Raw genomic sequence first — 24779 nt, 5'->3', positions numbered from 1 at the left:
ACTTCATCTACACGATTAGGCTGGTTTTCGGGGCTTGCTGTCTTCTATTTATACTATTTCATATTCCACGGTGATGAGTTTGTATGCACAAAAGAACAAGAATGGATAAGTGGCAGATTTTAATGGTTATCCACAAACTGGTATTGTCCTAAATAGCAAAGACTCATTGTAATGCTGTAGTTAAAGCAATTTGAAGCACAGCAGCCTATATCCCTGTACTCTAATACATACAATGTGAAAATATAATGGAGCAATACTGGAACACTTCAGAGAATTTGGAGGGGCCTGGGATTCAACAGCCAACCAGAAACTCCATCTTTAATACAAACATACAGGTAGGCATCTTAAATAAAGGTTCGTGAAGAAGAGAAATGTAAACATGTGCTACTTTGTTACTTTTTGAAACCAGCTGGACTTTTAAATACAATCTGGCCAGCTGCTACCCCAGCAGCACCTCAGGAAGGGATGCTGGCAAGACAGCTGGTTCTCAAGCGTGGCGACCATTCACAAGGTCAGTTTTGGCTTAGACTCAACGGCTGGATGCTTCAGTAGACATTATGACCTACTGTCCTCTCAATTCTGGTGTAAATCTTTGAGTTAGACTCTAAAAAGTTTACTTTTATTTCAGTAATATTTGGAAACAAAATGCTGCAATCAAAGCAACATGCTTTGCAGAAGTAGGTCATAGAAGGGCGTGCACACTGAAAGGTCAGTGGCCATACTGACATTTATGTTCCCCTTGTGATAATAAAAAAATGTGTGATGAAATTCAGAAGTTCACTTAACTTACTGCTCAATAATTCTCCAGCTAACGTTTACTTTGAGTTATTTAAGTAAGGTGAAAAAAAGACTTCAGGTCATAGGATTAAATACCTGAGTCAGAAGCAGAGATCATAAAAGTCAAATTATACACGAACGACCGTGCATTTAAAGATATATTAAGAATGATTGCATTTTAAAATAAAATGTAAATCTTATTAATACATTCTATTGAGTTCTATTGTGCTTAGAGCGCTGTGCTTTCATGTGCATCAGTAACATATAACAGAGTAACCACAGCAACACTCAGTTCTCCAGTGGAGTCGGTTGCAGAGAAAGAAAGCAATAGAAAAAGAAAACTAGGCATACGACAGTCAGAGAGACCAGTGAGAGAGATGTATTAAGCATAGCATTATTCCACAACATTGCACCCCCTTGCTTGACATGCCACAACACAACGCCCAGCGATTCACTACGCCACTCTCAGCAGCCACACAGCTTAAATCAACACACAGCATCCTCTGCCCTTCCCAGTGAACTCCAAAGCATGCATGCATGTCACAAGTGCGGTAGCTGAAAAGTGCCGTTTTCACCTAGTGTCAAGATATATGCATCTATGCACCCTACACTATTGTGTGAAATTGAAATATTGAAACTCAAACAACATCTCTGTTGGCAAATCAAAGTTCAAAATCTGAGTATAATCTACTTAATATTGTTCTTTCAAGTGTCCTTTGGAAAGACTGAGGACGATTTGTAAAAAGTGAGATACAAATCTACACTAACAAAAACACGCTATGCATGTTGTAAATGTGTTATGGGACAGGAATCCCACAAACACAATCCCTGATGATGTCTCTAGTCCACGGCTTACATTACTGAACAGCAGCATTACTCTGAAAGAGTTACACTGCCACACAACGTTCTTCACAAATCTTCCAGCTGCCTCCCTTCACAGATAGTAGCACTTAAGAACACTTGTCCATCGTGATAAGGCTGTCAGTGATGATGTATGTATGCATCCTCAGCAAACGCGTTTCTGCATTCACATATTTAACCCCCTAACGCCAAGTTTGTCATATTTGATACATACAGTTTTTGTGTGTTTTTGAGAATTACATGATCAGTGTGATTTTTTTCCACCTGAAAAACCTAAATGAATTGCGCAATATATTATTAAGCAATCAAAAAACCCACATGTAGCAATGATCTACAGCTAAAGCATGCCCCTGTTTAAAATTTTAACACATACACAGTTATTTACATGCATAAACACCAACACACTGATAAAAACAACACCTATACATACACAAGGTGTCAAACTCATACCATCTAGCTTTAGTTGGTATTTAGCTAGAAATGGTGAATGCTGCTAATAATTACTTTCATGTAAAAATTGTGGTCTTTTTAGTACAAAGTGGTACTTGGCCTACAACAGCATGCACAGTTGCCCGAAAAATAATTTTACTTTTAAAACTTTATCATAAATAATAAAATTTAAAAAGCTGATTCAGTTTGAGAGTTTTCCCTGTGATCGTCTAATATTATCACAAGAACATCCTATGCCTTAACGTTGGACAGACTGTCAAGGACTGAGAATAATTAAGAAGTCAGAGAAGAACGGACTGATGAATAACAATGAGTCTTTATGACCTGACCTCCATGAAGATATGCAATGAGGTCAGGAGTCAAGGTCAGCTATAGCATGGCTGGAAACTCTGAGGGAATCATCATGCACAAAGTTAGTTGAGGAAGAATAGTGCATAAATTTATTTTTTTTTATTCTTAATCACTTTGTTTTTGAATATTTTTTAAATGTTTCTCACTGAGTGGTGTTTATCAGAGCTGAAATAAATCTGAATGCAGACTCATTCAAGCAAAACAAGGGAGACGATGGTCAATGGAAAACAGCCAAGTCTCGTTAATTTCCTTTTTCTCCCATTATGCTCAAATTCTGATAACAAGCTTGAAATGAGGTTCAGTTATTGGATTTTCCCATAAAACATGTACAGTATATAAGCAGTTATGTATATGAACAAAAACAAAAAACTGACATGAGCTAAGCTTGAACGTCTATCTGCCTTTATTTCGAGATTTCGAGATGGATGCTGATTACTGGGTAACAATGTTTTGTTTTACAGGACAAAATTATTAATGCAGTTTACTGGTATCTTGCACATATATATGTATGTGTTAAAGGCACTCTAAATTCCACATGCTCAATCAATGAGAGCAAAATTTTTATTTTGAGAGACAGCTCAAGGACCTTCTAATCGTTTGGATGCGGGGCTATTTGGGAACTGCATGTCATTTAAATAATTTGTCAACTTTCAGCATTTTTATTTTCGGAGATTTTTGTTGAAAATCAGTGATTGCTACATCAAGCCTGAAAGAAATGTAACACTAATGCTTATAAACAATCACTGCACACTGCACTTCTCATTAACCACACATTCAAACTAGAAATATAGTGGTTAATGGGTTTTTCTGTTTGCAGTTCACTGTGGGCAGTGCAAGAGACTAGGGCTGGGCCATATCATACCGTTTACGGTAATACCGGTGTAATTTTGGGCAACGATAGGAAAATGAAACATCGAGATAGAATATGGGTAAAACGCGCATGCGCAGTGCCTAAGTTTACATACGCACATGGCTGCAACGCAGAATGAGAAGAGCGAAAGTGGATTGTTAAATTAAGCGGATGAACCAGAATGGGTTTGTAAAAATTCTGCAATGTCAGTGGTGTGGAACTGGTTTATCTTTCGTCCGTCAGATACACAACAAAGCACTATTTTTGGTAGCGCATGCTAGCGGGCCATCGGTATTACCGTGTGGTTTGGAAAATACGGCACACTTTCTGAAAATCGACAGTGCCCCTTATAATCCCGTGTGCCTTATGTATGAATTCTGGTTGTGTTTACTGACCTCGAAACGATTTTATGTCGTACACGGCACTGGAAAATCTGTCAAATGTTTTAGTACGACTTTGCTAAGCTACGAAGCCGCACCGCTTGATGGATTGTCGGAGCATTACGGCTATCATAGCCTCGCAGAGTGATACGTACTGTGCTTCAACATAATATTACCGTATTGTGTGTGTATAACCTCTTTTTAAGTTTTGTGGATATTATACATGGCTATGCTGAGGATATGTCGGCCACCAGAAATGCCTTTTGGTTAAACTGTTAGCAAGGAATTTGCACTGTTACATTTTTTTTATAACTTTAATGCACATAAAAAACAGCTGCTTGTTTAAGTGAAAATACATTGATGGGTTTTTTTGCACTAATAAAGTTGAGGAGTTGTAAAGTATTTTGTCTAGTGTCAATTATATCGTCAGTTATATCGTTATCGCAAATTTTCAAATGTATATCGTGATAAATATTTTTGGTCATATCGCCCTGCCCTATATATATATATCTACTGTACTATAGCACTAAGTATTCAGAATCAATGGCTACTAAAGGAAGGAGGTGGGAAGAAACAAAATAGAAATATTTTTCACCGTACTACTTGAGTATTTATTATTTTGATGTTTTACTTTTACTCCCTACATTTTAACCCAAATGTCTTCACTTTGTGCTGTTGACACTTTCAAAACAGGCCCATTACTTAAGGATTAACACATTTGAGGGACGTTTTTATTTTCCAGCACTAAACGCCTTCAAACATCAAACCAATCTGAGCCTAAATGGAGGGAACAATAGCACATAACACACTTCTAAACAGATACGGCAATCCTATTGGTCTATCCATCACCTGGGTTTATCACATACAAAGTGATGATAGCGGGAAATATATATAATTTATGCACCAGTTATACACTATATTCAGGAGATAAAGTGGGCCGGAACGATCTGAAACTGCATTTTTGTTGCAGATGTCCGTAAGTCATGGTTTCAGTACTTCAGCTTCTTGTTAAGAGAAGCAAGCATGAAAGGAAAAATGTTTTTTTAGTGGTAGGTAATTTCAAATGCAAGATTTCTAGCAGTTCAACATATATTGTGAAACACGCAGTTTGTCAGTGTGTCTGCTAGCTGAAGGTACTGCCTTATTTCCCAGGGAAAGAAAATTGGAGGTGAAGGGGAGAAAGGCGAGAAAGACGCAACGTTATATTTAAAGGTAAAGACAGTTTAGTGACATTTCATAAACTGGAAATTTAAAGTTATTTTTAAATGAGACACCAGCTCCGCATATAATGCAAAGTTATGTTTTTTCATAGTCTGATTTGTCATGCAAAACAAACTGAGGTATAGTAAAATCAAAGGTTGAATGAAAATATTGAATGACATGAATGTTGAATGATAAAGTGGTGAGCTGGCCATACTTGGACTGTTGCACGGAGGCTGGGATGTTTATGGTCAGAGGTAGGTTACATTGGGTATAGCAGAGATTAATTTAAATTTAAGCTGATGATGCTCAGATTCATTCACTGAATTCCACCTTTATACCAGCTTTATACAGTCTAGTATAAAAACACCTTACTGTCAGTGTAGGGAATGGAAATCAGCCAAAACAGTTCATGAAACATCTGCTTACGATTTGTTGAATTCAGTTGTGTAAATCCACAGAGAAATAATAAACCTGAGAGCAGCAGCCTGTACACAATGAAAATCTACTGGAGCCCACAATAGAAGTTATTGTGAGACTCTTTTCCACATGCTGAGTGACAACAACAGATCTAACAGTTTAGGTATGGAAGCAAAGAAAAAAAGTTTGGATTTCAATGTTTTAACGTTGAAAATAACATTAGTATCACTGTTATGATACTAATTGTGGCGGGGCGTGGCCTGCGGTGCCGTGCAGAGGAGGCGGACGCACCTGCACGGCATCCGCAATCACGCCCCGCCGAATTAATTGTACTGGGTCCTGTGGTTGGGTTGTTGGTGTTATGTTGAGCTGGAAGCGGGAGAGCTGCAGCTCTGAGTGCGAATGTACAGCAACCGTGTAGGGATTAATAAAAGCATCAAAATGCCACTGGGTCTGCCGTGGTCGTTTACACTAATGTAGGATCAAGTACTTCCTACTCTTTTTTTTTTCTTTTTTTTTTGCATTTGAGTAGTTATATACAGACTATTAAAATGTGGGCTAATGTCAACTTTTACTCTTTTTAATAATAATGTATATACATCCTTTCAATTTATTCATGTACATGAAACTGAAAGAGTTCAGAGGCACCTTTTGAAATCAGCTTCTCATCTAATTTGCACTTGCTTAGCAGAATCCTTATTTGTGAAATATTTCCCGTAGGTTTCAGCCAACTGTTCACAAGCAACCAACAAAAAACTGTGTCAAACAGTCACACCTCAGGGCAGTTCGATTACATGTAGGCAATGCATAGGCTTCCACCCACAGACCACACTGCTTACAGTTTGAACAACTTCAAATCTAGACTTAAATCTCAAGATTAATCCCTGACTTACTGGCTAGTGCAAAACCAGAACCTTACATATGGTGTGATAGTTTCACAGGATCGCTGATTCTGCTCACTTTAAATGTGGAACTTGCTTGGAAACCATTTTATTGTGTCTCTAGATCTATTTCTTACATAGATATCATTGCTATCCAGAGGTGGTTGTCATAACAACATTGTTGTACATCATCATCAGCATGACTATGTGACACCATAAGTGTAATCTGTCAGTCAAGGCAGACGAGTGGGCGTTCATGCTCAGCACTGGATGTGGGGATGAGGAGTCTGTTTGGAGAGATTGTGTGTGTGTGTGTGTGTGTGTGTGTGTGTGTGTGTGTGTGTGTGTGTGTGTGTGTGTGTGTGTGTGTGTGTGTGTGTGTCAGAAAGGTGAACATATTTTAAAAAGCCTTTGTGCTGGAGTGGGTGAAATAACATTGTGCAGCAAATAAAATCAACAAAAACCTGCACCATATGCAAAACTCTTATACAAAAACATGTCAAAACACTCAAGCTGAAAAGCAGAATAGGTTTTTGTTTATATGGATGCATATATGGCTTGTCTATTTTCACTATATGCAGGTATCTATACTGTATGCGTGTTTCTGTGCGCACATGAAAGTACACGTGAAAGTTCTCTGATACTCTATTCAGAAAGCAGTCTATTGTGCTCACAACAAAGCTGAAGACAAACTTTTGTGGCTATGACAGCTGAATGACAGTTCAACAGAGGGGCTGGAAGAGAATTGTCTAGTCAAAGTGTTCTGAAATAACTTTTAATGCCTGACTACTGACAGCTGCAACAAAACCCCTATTCCTACCAAAAAACAAAGAAAACAATGCACGATGGAATTGACAACTCCAATAAAGGTTTTTCAACTCTCTGCAGCTTTCTCCTCTCCCACTAGGGTTGCCAACCGTCCCTTAAAAAACGGAATCGTCCCGTATTTAGAAACAAAAGTACACGTCCCGTATTGAGCTAATAAGGGACGCACTTTGTCCCGTAATACAGTGAGAATCAAAAGTAGTCTATAAATGTTAATGGAATTAACGCTTTGTTTGAAAACATCATTCCCAGCCCCTCTCCTGCTTTGTGACCAATGAGCTGACAGCACACTTATGACAATTCGAGTATAACAATTCAGATTATCTCATTGGTCGAGGAAAGGTCGCTTGCGGAGAAAATACCGGAAGACAACAGATGACCACAACAAGAAGCATGGCCAACAGGGAAACAAACGCCGACACTGCGGTGCACGTCTCGGATGACAGTACACCTAAAGCTGGGCAGACACTGCGATTTTTTTCAGTCACGTTATTCAGCTCTTGCTCAAACTGCACGATTGACTCGCAGGGATTAGAAGTTTGCAGGTCACGATGCAGGGTCTCACACTATACCGCCCGATGCTCTGATGCGACCTGAGTGCTCACACTGTGCCTCCATAACATGAAGGTTATAACAGAAAATCTGTCGCTCGCTCTCTCTGTCTTTCACTCACACAGACACACCACTACCATCAACTTTGCTAAATTGCTAATGAAAAACATGATCAGGCAGCTGTGATTGAGCAGCAGTGTAAATCCAACTATTTTCACGGTTGTTGTGGTCGTGATAATTTTGTGATGCCACATCGAAAAGGCTCGGATGAGCTTTCCAAAGTTCTACAAGTGCCTCCATCACTTGTGTCCAGATCACACGCTGCACAGCCGTGCTGCGCCGTCTTTTTCACCGATGTTTACGTGTTTGCGCATGAGCAGTGTGAGCGGCTGTGGTGACACCCTCACGAGCGATTGATGATCGGGAGCTGGTCGTGAGGTGTTAATCGCTTCTCGTTACCCCACGTATACTACACGATGCACGATGAAGGCCAAAATCGGGCCGATCACCAAATCGGTCGCACGACTCAAAAATCGGCTCAAAATGGGCCAAAAATCGCACAGTGTAAGCCCAGCGTTAGAGCAGCAATGTTTGTTCCCCTCAGAGAAAGAAAAGAAAAAAGGCTGCAAAAGTACAGGGAGGACTGGGAAAAGGAAAACACCTGGCTGGGAAAGTGCACGATAACACCTATAAAGCGCACTGCACTGTGTGCCGGCGCACTTTTTCCATAGGCATGCTTCTAGTGGTGGGCACAAGAAGAACATGAGGGGCGTGAAAGCTCGGGGAACCCTTAACCAATTTTTTGTCCACCAGGCCACGGCAGAAGCAGATATGGTATGTAAACACTGGTTTGTTGTTTAAACCCTCTGGTTAAGGTTAATATGGGCATGTGCAGTGAATATCAGCGCTATGTGGCCAGAAGTGTGATAATATCATTTATTTTGTGTAATAAACAACTGCAAGGATGGATGATTACAACAAATAGATGAATAATACATAAAAGTAATACATAGATGAATAATGATGATGAGTTAAGGTGCGTAATCATGGGAACAAGCGGGTTTACAAACAGGAGCAGCTGATTAGCATTAGAAAAGCTGAAATAATACCTCAACTGAAGCCAATTGTACTAAATGCACTATATGTGCACTGTTACAAGAGTTTTGATCTCCTCCATACCCGCTTCACACCCTGGAGGACGGGGCTGTGGCCCCCCCACACTCCCTAGCAGATCATTACATGGAGAAACCTTTGGAATGCAAGCATGCTGATCCACACAGGTATGCACACATGGATATTCACAGACGCGGACTAAAGCTTTCTTGGCTGCTACCTCAAAGCACACTGTGCGCTGTCTATCTTGCGTGCTGCACAATATCGTTTATTATTTAGTAAATATTGATATCTATGACTAGCTAGTTTATTGTGATGGTGCTTTGTTTTCTCTATTATTATGTTGCTCTTTGTTGTTTGCTGTCTCCTCTGTTTGTTTTTTTTGTTTGTTTGTTTTTTTTTTTCTCCATACAGGTGACCCAGGAGTTCTTTTTTTTTTTCTCTCTCTCTTCCCCCCCCTTCTCACCGTCTCTTCTCCCCTTTGGTTTTCTTTCTTTCTCTCCCCCTCTTTCTCTCATTCATTCCCCCTGTCCTATTTATAAAAAAAAAAAAAAAAAAAAAAAAAAAATGACAAAGGATGAACTGAAGCTCTGCCATCACGTAATGTCGCATACTGCTGTTTCTGATGTCATTTAGAAAAGAAAAAAAAAAAAAAAAAGAATATTTTTCGTTCTATTGCTTTCTATTAATTTATATAATTTTAAGTTAAGCAGGACAGAGTTCTTTTAAAGAAAGATTTACTTATATTCTCAAAAGTTAAGCATGACAGGCTTCTGTTTAAGAAAGAGACCTGTTTTACTGTGTTAATGTTGTCATTTTGAGCTAAAAATAAATGGCTAAATGATCATTTGTTTCCCATATGGTCATATCACAAAGAATATGCATCTGCTTAAATCAAATTCAAGTCAAATGGTTAAAAAATAATTTCACACACACAAAAAAAGAGCTACCACACTGGGAAGGGTGAAGACAACTGGGTTGCCCGGCCCTGGCCACGAGGTGTCCCTTATTTATTTTTCAGGGAGTTGGCAACCCTATCTCCCACTCACCCACTTTCCAGTCCTACACATTCACATGCGGATATCTAGCCTACAAGCATGCAAGTCTATGTATCTCAGTGTACTGCATCAGTATTTCACGCTTATGTGTTGTCGAGGTTCAGTGGTTATGTTTAAAAAAAGCTAATTCCTCCACATTGTGCAATCATAATTCATAACACCCACCTCAAATATATATGTGTCTCACATGTGTATTTGAGCATCTGTATGCATGTATAGCCACATTTGTGTGCATAAGCATCTGAACATAGACAAAATGTGACTTTCCACTATGAGCAACACCTGCTGGTTATACTATTTCAATTCAGGAACATCTGCTGTGTGAGTCTAAATCACCAAGCTATTATAGTTATTATGATAGGTGGACTATCACCATTTTGCACCGGTACAGATAATGACAGAATACCTCTATGCATAATTCACCGGGGATGGGTGGCCTGACATTGGGTGTGCCCTGTATTATTGCGCTCCACACAGACAGGAGCTGTCTAATATTTATATTCATCTAACAAGGCTCACTGCAGCAAGACTGTTATGACTTGTTATTGAAGAAGAGGTTAAGAGCTCAACTTCAGACAATATGGAGCAAATTTTGGTTGGCAGTAAATTTAAAAAGAAAGAAAGTTGTGGTATTAATGCATGTCATGTTATCACAGTCAAAAAAATTTAGATCTAATGCATGGGTTTTTTTTTAAAGAACACTTACTTTAAAATTTCAGTATAAGAAAATACCTTATCTCAGAGTAGGTTTGTGGTATTTGCACAAACTACTTTTTATGCCGTGTTTGCAGTCTACTCTGTAGACCATATGGAGCCCCAAGAGACATATGAGAGAAAACTATACATATGCATGCGTACAGCAGACAGTTAAAAGTTAAGTATAAAACATAAACTGCACAAAGTACAGCACCAGTTTATGAGCTGGAGAAACATCGACCATATCTGAGATAAACTAGAGATTTTCTGAATGCACTAACCAGTCGAAACATGTGGGGGGAAAATCAGTTAACCCAGAGATATTTAAAAGAGAGACATAACACTAGTTGAGAAACCTCAAGAGAACATGACAGCAAAAATGAAATGCTTGTGTCATCAATCAGTAGTCAACCCAGGAAGGATGCAAGCCAATAATGTTGTTGCACCTATGCATGTGCATAGCTAAGCAGCTGGTAGTCATAGTTACATGTTATTTTAGTACAGATGTACTATCTTTTTCAAATGGTAAATGACCTGTATTTGTATAGCGCTTTACTTAGTCCCTATGGACCCTAAAGCACTTTACACTACATTCAGTCACACACACATTCACACACTGGTGATAGCCACAGCTGCCCTGGGCGCACTGACAGAGGCGGGGCTGCCGGACACTGGCGCCAGCGGGCCCTCTGACCACCACCAGTAGCCAACAGGTGAAGTGTCTTGCCCAAGAACACAACGACCGAGATTGTCGGAGCCGGGGCTCGAACCGGCAACCTTCCGATTACAAGACCAACTGCCAACTCTTGAGCCACGATCGCCCTTTCAGCTTAATAATACCATAATTTTCAATGATATTTTTTCTGTATATGCAATTCTTAGTGGCAACTATAATTAAAGTAGACGTGTTACAAAAATATCTATAAGCGGTGAGATTTCTAAACAGACTTTGGTTATCCCCAACACTGCTTAGTACAGCCCCAAAATATAATGAGTATGAGGGATATCATTCTACAATCGTTCCACAATTTGTAAATACATTTTTTTTGCAAACTGGTGAACTTGTAGTCTGAGAAACTCTGCCTCTCTCTTTTTATACCGTCATATTACTGACCTGTTGCCAAATAACCTAATGAGTAGCAACCACTTACTTTTCCCAACTTTTTGTGTCTCCATCCCAACTTTCTTGAGACATGCTGCTGCCATCAAATTCAAAATGAACTAATATTTTCATGAAACAGTAAAATATCTGAGTTTAAACCAACAGTATGTTTTCTGTGTTATGTTGTGAATATACTGAAGTTGTATTTTTTTGCACTGTCTGAAGGTTTACTCTGAAAAAAGGAGTCACTCTTATCACAAATAGCATCACCCTTATGCTAACATTTTATATAATTACATTATTTTTCCTTCTAGCCGTCCCCCTACAGAAAACCAGCTCTTATTAGAACTGTTGTACGGCCCTGGAGCAGGGTGCCGCCGGTGCATCGAGCCACCTGGGGGGCTCTTCAACTGGTGGGGGAGATTGTCACATCTTGCAGGAGCTTTCCTCTCCTCAGGAGCTCCCTCTGCAGGAGGGGGAGATACAGGAGAGGTGGAGGAAGATCTCAGCCTGGGTGTTTATTGTCTTATGTAGTCTGGAAGATGAGTGGATGGTGGGGTGGGTGCAGTTTTCTCTGTGGTGGGGTTGGGTGGACTGTCCCGGGCTCTGTGGGGCCGGGCGGCGCTGCTGCACTGGTCCCCGGTCTGGATGGGCCTGGGCCCCCTTTCCCTGGCGGGTCGCGGAGTGTGGGGGTGCCTACTGGGGTCAGCGGGGGAGCTGGCCCCAGGGAGGGGTCACTTGCCCCTCCCTTCCTTCCCTCCCCATCTCCAGCTGCCTCCCTCTTCCCGCTCCACCACAACCACCCACACATGCAGGGCCTTGGAGTGGGGGTATGTCACCAGGGTGCAGAGGAGGCTACCCCCCCCTCTGTCCCCTTCTGGCTGCCTCTGCCTCAATTTTATCCCACAACTTAGACATTCACATTACTCACACTCTCATTACACATACATATAGGATCTTGGGGGTGGGCACGATACACGGAGTCCAAAGTACCATCAGGGTGTACACCCCACCCCTGGCATCGTTGCCCACCTCTCAATTTTAAATACACGTAGACATTGAGGGCCAGCAGGAGGGACCATGCGCTTACCTGCTGCTCTCTGGCAGGTAGCTCCAAGCCCTCCTGGGTTTTAAATGCACCTTAGAACACACATGCATCAACACTACAATGAGTGGGTGGAGGGAGGCTTGGAGTCTTCTCTCACCCCCATTCTCTGCGACCTGCTGGAGCAGGGGGGCTAGGAGGAGGAGTTGGCCGTCCGACTGCGGTCTGGAGTGTGGAGCCTTCCTGCTGCTGCGGAGTCGGGGCGGTCTGCCTCCCCCCACCGCAGGGAAAAGGGAAACACCACCTGGGTCTGGGTGCAGTTCCCCCCTCCAGGGGCGGGGGCACCTAGACCCGGTTTGTAGAGTACGCTTGGGGAGTGTGATCGTGTGTACAACGTCTTTTTATGTCTGTCTCCACGTTGGTTGAATGTGGAGTAAGTGCATATGAGAGCATGAGGGTGGGAATGGATGTTTGTATCTGTGTGTGCCTGTATGTCTGTGTCTATATGTCAGGTTGGGTGTCAGGCGCCACCTCTCTGGGGACATCTCAGGCCCTCCAAGGTTTGGAGGCCTATCTCCCCCTACCACCACTTCCCCTGCCAGTGGCGGACTCCCTCAGACATCGGTGCGTTGGTGGTTCTTTGTGTCCGGGGGTGGGCGTCCAGGTACACACCGGCTCACTCCTTGGCGGCCGCTTATCGGGGCCTGGAGCCTGGGGCTCGCTCGGGCCACTTCGGAGGTGGGGTGCCCCCGGCCTCTCGGCCTGGGGCTCGGTCACTCAGGCACAGCTGGCTGCCGGCGGAGCTCACGGGCGCGTCACTGCAACTCCCCCTGGCTTCTGCTCCGTGGCTGCTGAGTGAGCCCTCATCTGGGACTCTCCTCAGCTCTTTCTGGGACAGTGGCGCGGCTGCCCCTCTGTTGGTCTTCCTTGGTCTCTTGTGTTCTGGGGGCCTCTGGATGTCTGGAGTTTTGATCTCCTCCATACCTGCTTCATGCCCTGGAGGACGGGGCTGTGGCCCCCCCACACCCTCTAGCAGATTATTACATGAAGGAACCTTTTAAAAAACAAGCGCGTCCATGCTCACAGGTGTTCACACGGGTGATCACACCCACAAACTACACCCTTTTTGGCTCCTACCTCAAAGCACACTGTGTTCTGTTGATCTTATGTGCTGCACAATAATGTTTAACATTTAGTATTTACTGTCATATTCCCATATATCATTGTAATGTTGTTTATTCTAGTACTCTTGTTCTCTTCTGCTTGTTTTCTTTTTTCTTTCTCAGCAGGTGATCCAGGTGATTGATATATGCATTTTTTTTTCTCTGCCCGTTCTGTTGGTTTTTGTCTTTTGCCCTTCTCCCCCGTCCCTCTTCTCAGCTGTTTCTCTTTCCCTCTTTCTTTCTCCCCTTCTTTCCCCCAGTCAAGTCTGTCCCGTATTCAGTAAGTGAAAATAAAATAAACAATAAAAGGTGAATCAAATGGACCATTACGGCAAGGCTGGGATGGTCAGTTTGGTAAAGTAAATCCGTTGGGCATCTTTCTTTGCCTTTAGACAACAATTCTGAGGGCAAAAGAGCCAAACGGGACAGGCCAAAAAAAAAAAAAAAAAAAAGAACTGTTGTACTAATTAACTTTACAGGCAGTGCTTTAAGTGGGCCGGTACGCGCCGGTACTCAGTACCGCCACTTCTAAATATAGCTCTTGAGAGTACCGCCACCTCTCCATGCGCCCAGAACGTGCTTTTAGCGTACCGGTACTCTCATTTGCACATCTGTTATAATCGTTTGGCTGCGCTGCCGCTTTTCAGAGCGCCCTTCACAAGCACGCTTCCTAATTCGTCCCACCGAGAGCAGAGACTACATTACCCATACACCAATGTGTTTTACAAGTGAAAAGCGCATGCGTCGCTTTTGCCGATGTCATGTCAACAACTCAACGTGGTCCGGAGAGGGTGTGTAAAACGCGCAAACAGCTGCTCGGTTAAAATACAAAAACAATGAACACTTAATATGCTCTCCTGGCTTCAGACTCTGAGTAGTAAAAGAACAAGGTCAGAATCAGAGGACTCGCTGGCTGACACCCCACCGAGCCAGAATGATATCGCTGCAGGTCAGACGCAAGCTAATGAAAGCTGCACCAGTGCCTCAGCCGCGGACGACGGCACTTTTGGCGACGACGAGGACGAGAATGACACCATTTCTACCGATGACAACAGCCGCGTTAGTGAGCATGAGTGGCCAGAATGTTGGTCCCAAGCACAAGTCCGGTATTTCTCCACAAATTACAAGTGGCTGATCAGCAGAAATCAAAAGTTGGGTTGTAGTGTGTGTAGTCAAGTTTGTGCTCGCGTGGACATGCAGCAAGGGCAGAGAGTGTCGCAGGAGTGGAGTGGGTGCTTAATCTCGTCATTTGGAAGGGACAAGGCTGCACAACAAAACTCACTACGAAAGAAAATAAAAGAGCACAGAGACTCAATTTATCACAAGAAAGCAGTTGAAATAAAAGAGAAGGCAACACAAAATACAATGCAAAAACACATTGAAGATATGAGAAAGGCTGACTACGCTTCAACTTGCAATGTGTTTAGAACAGCTTATAAGATTGGCAAGCATGGGCGTCCTTTTACAGACATGCCAATAGATGTCCAGTTGCAAGTCTTAAATGGTGTCAAGATGGGCAGAGTTTTGCACTCTAATAACTCATGTGCAAATATACTGGATCACATTGCAGCTGAAATGAAAAAGAAGGTAGTCAATGACATAGTGATGAATGAAAGAAAATTGTGTGTGCTCATTGATGAATCCACTACAATAAGTGGAAAGTCTGTGCTTGTCGTGTGCCTGCGGTCAGCTATTTCCAGTGAAAATCCAGACACAATATTTTTTGAACTGATTGAGCTGCAGGGGACCACAGCAAAGGACATCACTGAAGCACTGTTAGGATGTCTTCATAATAATGGCTTTGACCCTCACTACCTACAGGAACATTTGTTGGCATTTGCTTGTGATGGAGCCTCAGTGATGCTTGGGAGGAAAGCAGGAGTTGCTGCACAGCTTTGTTCCAAATTCCCTTACCTGTTTGTCTGGCATTGTTCCAATCACAGACTGGAACTGGCAGTTTGTGATGTTTTGAAGGAGGTAGGAGGAATCAACCACTTTAAAATATTCTTAGATCAGCTTTACTCCCTCTATCATGCATCACCAAAAAACCAAAGGGAGTTAACCGAGAGTGCTCACAATGTTGGACAACGTCTCCTTGTGATAGGCCGTGTTTTATCAGTGCGTTGGGTTGCTTCAAGTGAGAGAACAGTGAAAGCAGTATGGGAGAACTACCAAGCTCTGCAGGTACACTTTACAAGTGCTGCTGCTGATACCAGCAGGGACTCAAGAGAGAGAGCAAAATACAAAGGACTCAATGATGTTCTCACTACTGTTTCTTTTGTGGTCAATCTTGGCATCATGTATGACGCTCTCACAGAACTCAGTGACCTCTCAAGAATGCTCCAGAGACGGGACATGACTTTGGATCAAGCCGACAGGCAGCTGGACCGACAAATCCGGGTGTTTGAGTCAATGGTATCCACACCTGGTCCCTACACACAAACTGCCATTGAAGCTGAAAAGGAGAAAATCTTCAGAAATGTATGCCTGCATGAAAATCAGAGGGTTATAAAAATCAACCATGGCCAATTTTTCCGTAGCCTGGCTGAAAATGTTAAGTGCAGGATGACTCCAACAACTTCCTCCCATGTCAGTAAAACCTCATCTGAAAAGACAGATAGTCACCTCCTCTCAGACATCAAGGTCCTCCAGTCTGACTCCTGGCCTGCATCTCTAGATATTCAATATGGGGATGCAGCGGTCAGACGTTTATGTCAGAGATTCAGAGTTGGGGAGAGGGAAAGTGTCCTAGGATTTAGGGAGTATAAAGACCTTAAAGCTTCCAAGACACCAGCAGCCCTGAAGCCGCTTCTTACAGCTGTCCACACCATTGCAGTATCAACAAGTGAATGCGAGCGAGCTTTCAGCTCAATGAATGATACTTTGACAGATAAAAGAAACTCTCTCGACATCAAAAGGCTTTCAAATATGATTTTCCTGAAATGCAACGGACCACCCTTGGATCAGTTTAACGCACAAACATATGTGCAGACATGGCTGGCACTAGGGAGGAGAAGTGCAGCATCCACAAACTGCGAAGCCCAAAGTGAAAGGAAAGTGGAGCCCAAAACATGCTGGAGCCTTTTCTAGGTAAAATGATTTGTACAGTATTTCTCATTTTTCATTTGGTGTACTGTGATTGTATTTTGCTGAATCTGCTTTTGTATATTTTTCAGGGGTAAAGAAATGAACCATCTTCAAGACTCAAGATTATGTTCTACTGTTCTATGGTTATTATGTTTGGGTTGCTTCAAGTGAGAGAACAGTGAAAGTAGTATGGGAGAACTACCAAGCTCTGCAGGTACACTTTACAAGTGCTGCTGCTGATACCAGCAGGGACTCAAGAGAGAGCAAAATACAAATTAGTTTATAATTTATTTTATGTACATTTTGTTAAAAAAAAATTCAATACCTTTTTGCACATTTTATTTATGTTCAGTAGCTCTTTCTAGCTCAAGCAAATCCACAAACTAATAAAATGATTTATTATTTTGTATAAGGTTGTCTGTTGACTGTTGTATATAAAACCCATTCAATATAGTTGTTGTTACCTCAGGGGAGGCGGAAAAAAAATAGAGTACCGGCACCTCTTTTGGGCCACTTAAAGCACTGTTTACAGGAGCTTAGCAACAATGACTGAAACTGTGTAGCTGCAAACACCACAGATGCTTGAACCTGATGAAATACAAGCAGTGACAAGCTTCTTGAGATCTCCTCCACTTAATGCCTCTTAACAACAGGGTGACCTGTCCAGAAACCCAATTGTTGGCATTTAGCTGCAGCATGTCTACTGCAAGGGATGCACTGGCAGTAGGAGCCCCTCTGACCACACTGGTGGCTCAAATGGTTTTGTGCTGCCACATCAGCTCGGGTCAACAAACACCTAGCAATCAGACAATTATGTAACTTAGCATTACATGAATTAGTAAAAAGAATCTAATAATTTTTTTTCAGAAATCTTAATCTTATCTTATTTATTTTTTTAGAGGGGCGAGTGAAAACATTACTGCTCAACACTGTAGACTCTACAACCAGCCGATTCTTTCTCATACATTTTAATTGCATTATGGTGTAGATGTTCTCTACTTTACATTGTTAAACAGAGGTGGAATTTTCTATCTGAGAAGTTCACAGTATGAACTGTATGCAACAGTTACAATGTGATATAAAACAAAAAGGACAATTTAACTAAACCATTAGGAATATTAATTGGAAGATATGCACTGTTAGCTCCATTGTGGCTTCATTGATTAAAATATAATCACATGTGGCAAAGTAGCTATAACATTAGCATAACAATACACATTTCTATGAGAATAATCTCAATAAAATGTGCTAAATATTCTAGCAAATTAAAGCAAACTGACAAAGGTGTCTGACCCACAAACTGAAGGCAGAAAACAGTCAGCTCCCAGGCAGCAAGTCAGCAGTACTTTATAGCATAGTGTCTGTAGCACAAACACAAGGTTTGAGTGAGCTTGTAAAACCGATGCATTTTTCTACACAAAATGCATTTTCAAATGCTGAAAAACAAATGCTAAACCTCTATGTGATGCCAACCCCAATATGAAACATGATTATTAGGCAATTTAAAGGGATTATAAAGATTTCAAAGTAAATAGTGAGGAAATTGGCCAGAACAGCAGTCACAGTTTGTCAGTGTGTGTTGCTGGCTCACAGTCAGAAACATACCTGATCCAGCTGGCATTACTGGGTATTGATTGTACTTGTAAAACGCTCATTGGCACTAATGTAAGTCGATGCACAGTTAAGTACATTAGTTGTGATTTTTTTTTTTTAAATTGGGTATATACTGTCTAAAATGATTTCTGAATTCCTCCCTTCAGGTTTTCTTTGGTGCTACGACCAACATTTCATGTTCTTAGAGGACAGGGTTGGGTTGAGTGAAAAGTGTCATTTATCTGCCCCTTCTGTTTGACATGTCATTATCACTGAGTGATGAAACATCAGTTTTGTCATTTTTTCCAGCTTTCCAATGAAACAGCTTTCATGCCTTGGCCATTCCACACTTTATTTCTCCCATTCAGATCTACACAAATGTGTTCCTTCAGATGAATGAAAGAAGGCACAGCCTGTTCTGGAAGTGTATTCATTTCTGCATGCAGACATCAGATAGACCAAGCAATATTTCTTTTAGGCGATGAATGAAATCACCCTACTGTCTCTATCTTGTCTGCTAAATAAATTGTCATCTCCTGCAGCCCATCAGGCACTGTGAAACCTTTACACACATACTGATTTAACACAGGCACACACAGAGACACTCAAGGGCAGTAATGTGATGTCACAGGACATCTCAGAGCTTTGGGGGATGAAGCACTTGCTGGTCTACATCACTCACCTCCCCCAAAGGATATATTAGAGTGTGTGGGTAGGAGGATGTTTAAGGTTGGTGTATGTGGAGGTGTGGGGACAGATGTGTGTGTGTGTGTATGTGCAGAATGTGTGTGACCATGTGAGGGAGAGAGGTTATTCACCTTAAACTGTCTGGCTCTTTGAGAGCCCCACGAGACCAATTACCACTATGGCTCCATATTCACACACACACGTAACTTTACACCATGCAGGAACTATGATTGCAGAATGGCTCACGAGTATCTTCTTGTCAATATTCATGATTCAAGGGAGACCACTTAAAGTTCAGTAGTTATTACAAAAAAAGATTAAAAAAAACCAATGTAGTCATTTGGTATTACGCACATTCGACATGTTTAATTAGAGGGAACTAAAATAATTGTGAACCAAGATGCTATTAGTAACACCACTTCCACATATAAAAATAGTAGATCAGCGTACTGAACGTAAAAGCTCACAGCTTCCTCTGGAATTTCCTGTTTCTCTAATTATTTGCACTGTAACACACACTAATCTTATTACAGCACAGGCAGCGCTGCATTCTTGTTTAGCACTGAGCTTGATCTTAGCAGTTATTCTGATCATTTAAAACACCTGTAGACTGGGGTCTGTGCAGACTCAGTGTGCAGTATGTTTTTCTATCATTCAAATTCTTTATGACTTTGTCAATCAATTTATTCTTAATGATATCACATTTCTAGCAAATCCCAGTCAAAAGCACTCAATTCCCCATAGGCCATTTTAATGAATAAATTAATGTTTTCCATGTATCCTAAATTATAGGAACACACAGTAGGAGATACAGGGATGGTCTTAACCATAAAAAAAGAGAGAGAGAGAACGACTGAAATGCCATCGCTGTTTTCATCATCTGAATGGGGAACACTGACTGAAAGCTTTTAGAATATTTGAGACACAGCTGCTTCTGAGTGTGAGAACCGGGGCGTGCCTGGGTCATGCCATACATGAAAAAGAGAGCAGATACTACAACATTACAAGTCCCACTGAGTAGCAGTGAACATCATGAGAGTGCTCCACCTGTGGAACTCCACCTGTTGATGTGACTGTCCAATACTCAGCTGGAAGAGCCTGTTACCTTTGCTCCTGAATCACACACAGGGAGGGAGCCACTGTTTGCTCCTTCTGTCACATGACAGGATGTCCTAAGCATAGCATGAGGCAAATTGAGTGCAATAACTGCCTGTTGTGTCTGATTTGCTTAGTTGTTTTTCATTGTACAATCATAATGGGAGCTTGATTTGCCAGGACTAAGTCCGACTGAGCGAGCAAGTTTCCTTTGCCATAAATTTCTAACCACCTATACATTAAATTACATTTTCTACAAATAATCATTGATATTCAAAAATAAACCGCTAACATCCTACCTGTCGGCCTGTGGGTTCAGTGGTCTCGGGATCTTGTTTCTGCTTTTTGCAGATGACGTGGCTCTGTTGGCTTAATTGAACGAGGAGCTCCAGCTTGCACTGGGGAGGGATTTGCAGGTGAGTCTGTAGCGGTTGGGATGAGAAGTAACGTTTCCTAATCTGTGGCCATGGTTCTCATCTGAAAAATGGTCGCGTGGCTACTCTAAGTCAGCGATGACTTGTTGCCCCAAGTGAACAAGTTTAAGTATCTCGAGGTGTTGTTAATGAGTGAGGGGAGAGTGGAGCGGGAGCTTAACAGACACACTGGGACACACTGAGGCTGATAGTGCCTGCAGTGATGAGGACACAGTACTGGTCTGTTGCAGTGAAGGGAGAGCTGACCACGAAGCTGTTGATTTATAGGTCTATCTGTGTTCATTTGGAGCCAGTACTCCTCCACATCTGTTTTATGTGGATGATTGCTTCTTACAGTAAATTGTTCTTGGGGTCTCCAGGAAACCCAGTCCAGGTATGTTATATGTTAGAAGGATGAGGGTTAAAAGTGTATAACTGGACACTTGTGTGTATTTGATCTTTGAAGTCAAATGAATAATGTCCATGTTCCATTACATAAAGCACAGCATGGTGTAGGTGTGTGTATCTGTATGAGAGGACGAGGTTGTTTACAAAGCCTACTGTGCAGTAATTCAGAAGGCATGCACGCATCTATATATGTGACTGATGAAAATGATGTAATGTGACGTGCACTGAGGCCTTGGGGATGAGGTTTTAATTGAGAAGCTGGTTTATTTATCACATTCTATCACCATGTGGTGGTCTGCACATGACTCAGCAGCATCTATCTAAGACTTGAGACTGCACACATATGCACACACAAACACCAAGGCCATCTGGCTCTAGCAGAGTGCAGCTAACTTGTAAGTTGTTTTAGTCTCTCTCTTTTTTTCCTGCTAAGTCATTAATCTCTTCATTTTGAAGGCTGTTTTCAACAGGCACCGAGTGTGTTTAAGTCAACATTGGCTAACATCGTGAATAAACAGACATTAAAAATTTGTTCAATTAGTAAAATATGACAGTCAGCAATTTATTCAAGACATCCTTCTCTATGTTCTTTAGTCTTAATCCAGCCTCATCATAAAGAATGACCTATACTTGATTTTATGTTCATTACACAGCCAAGAAGGAATGCTATTGTACTACCCTTACAATGACTGCCAAAATTTAAGAACAATAAGGAATATACTAGGAAAGAATAGAATAAACCTGAATTTTGTGTATAATATTCCACCTCTAAGAAATTAAGAGTAAGAGAATGAAAAATAGCCTATTCAACCATAGATCTTGGTCCATATGCATATTAATAAACTTACTGTGCAGAATATGTAAATGCATGTGTCACTTTGGTTTTTTCTGTCTCCCAATGTGAGGCTGTAAGCATTTATTAAAGCCAGTATCACATACTATAGGAGTCAGACACTAATCTAACACCTCAGAGTCTGACTCTGTCTGAGTCCAGCTCCTGCTTGCTGCATTTTGAGAGACATTTCACAATGGTATGTAATAGCGGCCATACTAAAAATCAAAAAGAAAAGAAAATGCATGTATTTTAGCGGAGAAAAAATGAAGAGTTCCTCTTTGAGTTATCTATGGATAGGAATATGACTAAAAACCTGAAACACTGCAAACCCATCGGCAGACTGAAAACATCCCCATATGCGTCTTGTTTTGCAACTCCTATCTGTGCTCCAACCACTAATGGATAGAGAGAAAAGTGGAAGGATGGATGGATGGATGCATGCATGGACAGACATATTAGTAAGGATTATGTGGGTGTAACAGTACAGTTAGGTGTAACATTGCCTAACCCTAAATGCACAGAAAAATGTAAATCTTAAGACAGCAAGTGTCCACATGGATTCATCAGGATTATGTCAGTTTTATCGAATGATTCATCACACCCAGGGCACCGTCTGACTCATTGGGTTACAATGCAAACAAAAATCAATTTGGGACCATCCAGAAGAGGTGATAGAAGTCACAATGAAAAGTGTAATTACGGCATTCAGTTATGGCTCTTGGGGGGACTTTGTCCTTAAATCGGAGACCCTGACCCAAAGGAAATAAACTTGCTTGCTTTATTGTGTTCATCTAATAAGTCGCTCCTCTGCAGTCTTTGTGGGAATATTATGCTTTGTGAGTCACACCACAGTATAGCATACGGCTACTTTATGTTTGAATGAATGAGCTCAGTCAATCACTTGTTCTTTTTTGTGTATGCTTTCAGATTGCTGAAGGTTTTGGTATTCATCGAGACACCAAAATTGACAATGTCGAATAAAGGCTTAAAGCCTAAACAGACAGTTTAAAAAAAAAAAAAAGAAAAAAAGTATTTCTGTCCTTCATATTGTCAGTTCATATCAGTGATATTGCTGGTACGGTTCACAAAGTTAAACAGGAGAGGAGACATTTCTGTAAAATTTGTGAAAAGAAGAACCTAGACAAAGATGTGTGCACACAGGCAGACACCAAAACAATGTACCCCTGGAACGCATACTCACACAAACACACACATCTTTCAGTGCTCACATAGACTCCACAGCACAAGAATAAAATCTTCTCCTTAAACTGCTCCAGGCACTGATTCCTTTGGCCTTAGGGTATGGTGCCTCAAGAGGACAAACTCACTCATACTCATACTCATACTTTTTCTCTTGCCATCTCAGTTTCTATGTCTTTCACTCTCACATACACAAAGACACACATGCACAAGTCTGAGTTTCTCAACTAGCACTGACTATTACAAGGATATCACTAAGCAGATAAAAATTGGAAAGCAGTACAGTACAGCTTCTACATCCTGCATTTTAATAGTCATGCGTGCAATCAGAGCAGCCAAAAATCTTCATCAAAACCTGCGCTTTCATCTTTCACATTATCCCCTTTTCTAAAACAACAAACAAAAAACAGTCTTTTCAAATTTTCTCTGAGGCACATGCTTACATCAACCACTTCTCACTTCTTTCTTTTAGATTTTACACTCGCTCTTTCTGTCTGTCTCTCTCTACATTACACTTTTTTGTCTCACATGTTACTTTTTATTTAATTGTGGTTACTCCAATTTTGTGAATATTTTCCTTAACATTACCTGCATGCACAGTCAAATCTAATTATATCCAATGAATGTAAATGAGCTTATACTCAGGTTTCTGGAAATCCCAGGCTATCTTTTTTTTAATCTATAAAACTTCATAAATGTATTTTTAATACTGCAGGAAGAAATGTAATCTGATTTGAATAGTTAAAACTTTTGAATGATTGTTGGTCCCAGCTGACTATAAACTACACATCCATACACCGTGCATCAATGAATTACAAGTGATGATCTATTTTTCTGTAAAGCGCTATGATTATTTTTAACCAAGTGCTGTGAATTACAGTTGTATTGTTTCTTAATCCTGTTAAATGGAACACTTTGCTCCCCAGGACTGATCACACTATCGCCACACACACAAAACCGCACACCTTACAAGAGAGCAGACAGGTAGGGCATTTTGTACATGTGGACACGCACACACACGCAGAGTTTTCAAGTGTTGTCAACAAGAAATAGAGAGATTATCTCTTTGGTTATTTGCTTATTTTTTCAGTCAAACGTTGAGACAATAATCCCACACAAATGCTTATGAATAACTGCTTTCAATGATACACACTTTCCCTCAGAAGAACAAGTACCGAAGTCAAAAGGGGTATCATCCAGACAACACCAAATGATCTACACGCACAGTGAAAGTTTTATGTAATGAGTTCTGGGTATCTTCAGCACAGAGTGAGGCCCCTTAAGCACCAACACTGAAGATGTGAACAAGCAAGAAAGTACCGTGTCTTTGTCTAACACAGAAAAACATCAGCAAAACAGGTAGGATACTTGTATCTGTCATGGTCAGTCAGTGTCATATCTATCACCTTATTTTCACTTGTACTTACAGGGCTCTCTTTAGTTAAACATTGCGATTTCTAAATTGGCCAAAGCAACAGAAAGAAGCATTGCATTTAGCAATTTTCTTACAATATGGTGAAAGCTATCTAATAAATAATTAATCCCTGAGGGATGAGGATTAACACAAGAAAATACCATGTTGAGGGGCTACTGCGGCTAAGGATCTCAAGACAAAAACAAATACATGGAAACCACAGTTAAAACATGAGATCAAATAGCCATCAGTTATTCTAACACATAACCTCCATTTGTTAATAAGTATTTTTTTTCCCATCTGTCACTTTCTGTTTTTGTGTC

At 41.2% G+C, this 24779-nt stretch overlaps 2 protein-coding genes across 5 annotated transcripts in view; one reads left to right on the top strand and one right to left on the bottom strand.

Moving 5' to 3' along the window:
- The window catches only part of ctnnd2a (catenin (cadherin-associated protein), delta 2a), a 283916-nt gene that overhangs the window by 163435 nt on the left and 95702 nt on the right, over window positions 1-24779 (bottom strand). The window lies entirely within an intron of this gene.
- LOC147321836 (E3 SUMO-protein ligase KIAA1586-like) lies at window positions 14515-17097 on the top strand. Its single transcript, XM_086305984.1, has 2 exons — window positions 14515-15908; window positions 17026-17097. Exons 1-2 carry the CDS (start codon window positions 14574-14576, stop codon window positions 17095-17097), a joined length of 1407 nt encoding a protein of 468 aa, XP_086162110.1. The 5' UTR covers window positions 14515-14573.

This window comes from Aulonocara sp. 'chitande type north' Nkhata Bay, linkage group LG9 (genome assembly GCF_057382095.1).
Source record: "Aulonocara sp. 'chitande type north' Nkhata Bay isolate Kocher_YH1m ecotype deep benthic linkage group LG9, A_spYH_male_GT1.1, whole genome shotgun sequence".
NCBI classification, from domain to species: domain Eukaryota; kingdom Metazoa; phylum Chordata; class Actinopteri; order Cichliformes; family Cichlidae; genus Aulonocara; species Aulonocara sp. 'chitande type north' Nkhata Bay.
Note: the sequence above shows the minus strand (reverse complement) of the source record. Positions and strands in the feature narration are given on the sequence as shown.

Excerpts from the sequence above, each read along its gene's own strand:
- LOC147321836 (XM_086305984.1), top strand. The coding sequence starts at position 14,574 with ATGCTCTCCTGGCTTCAGACTCTGAGTAGTAAAAGAACAAGGTCAGAA. Across the intron at positions 15,909-17,025 it reads AGAACTACCAAGCTCTGCAG|GTACACTTTACAAGTGCTGC; the intron begins GTACACTTTACA and ends CAAGCTCTGCAG.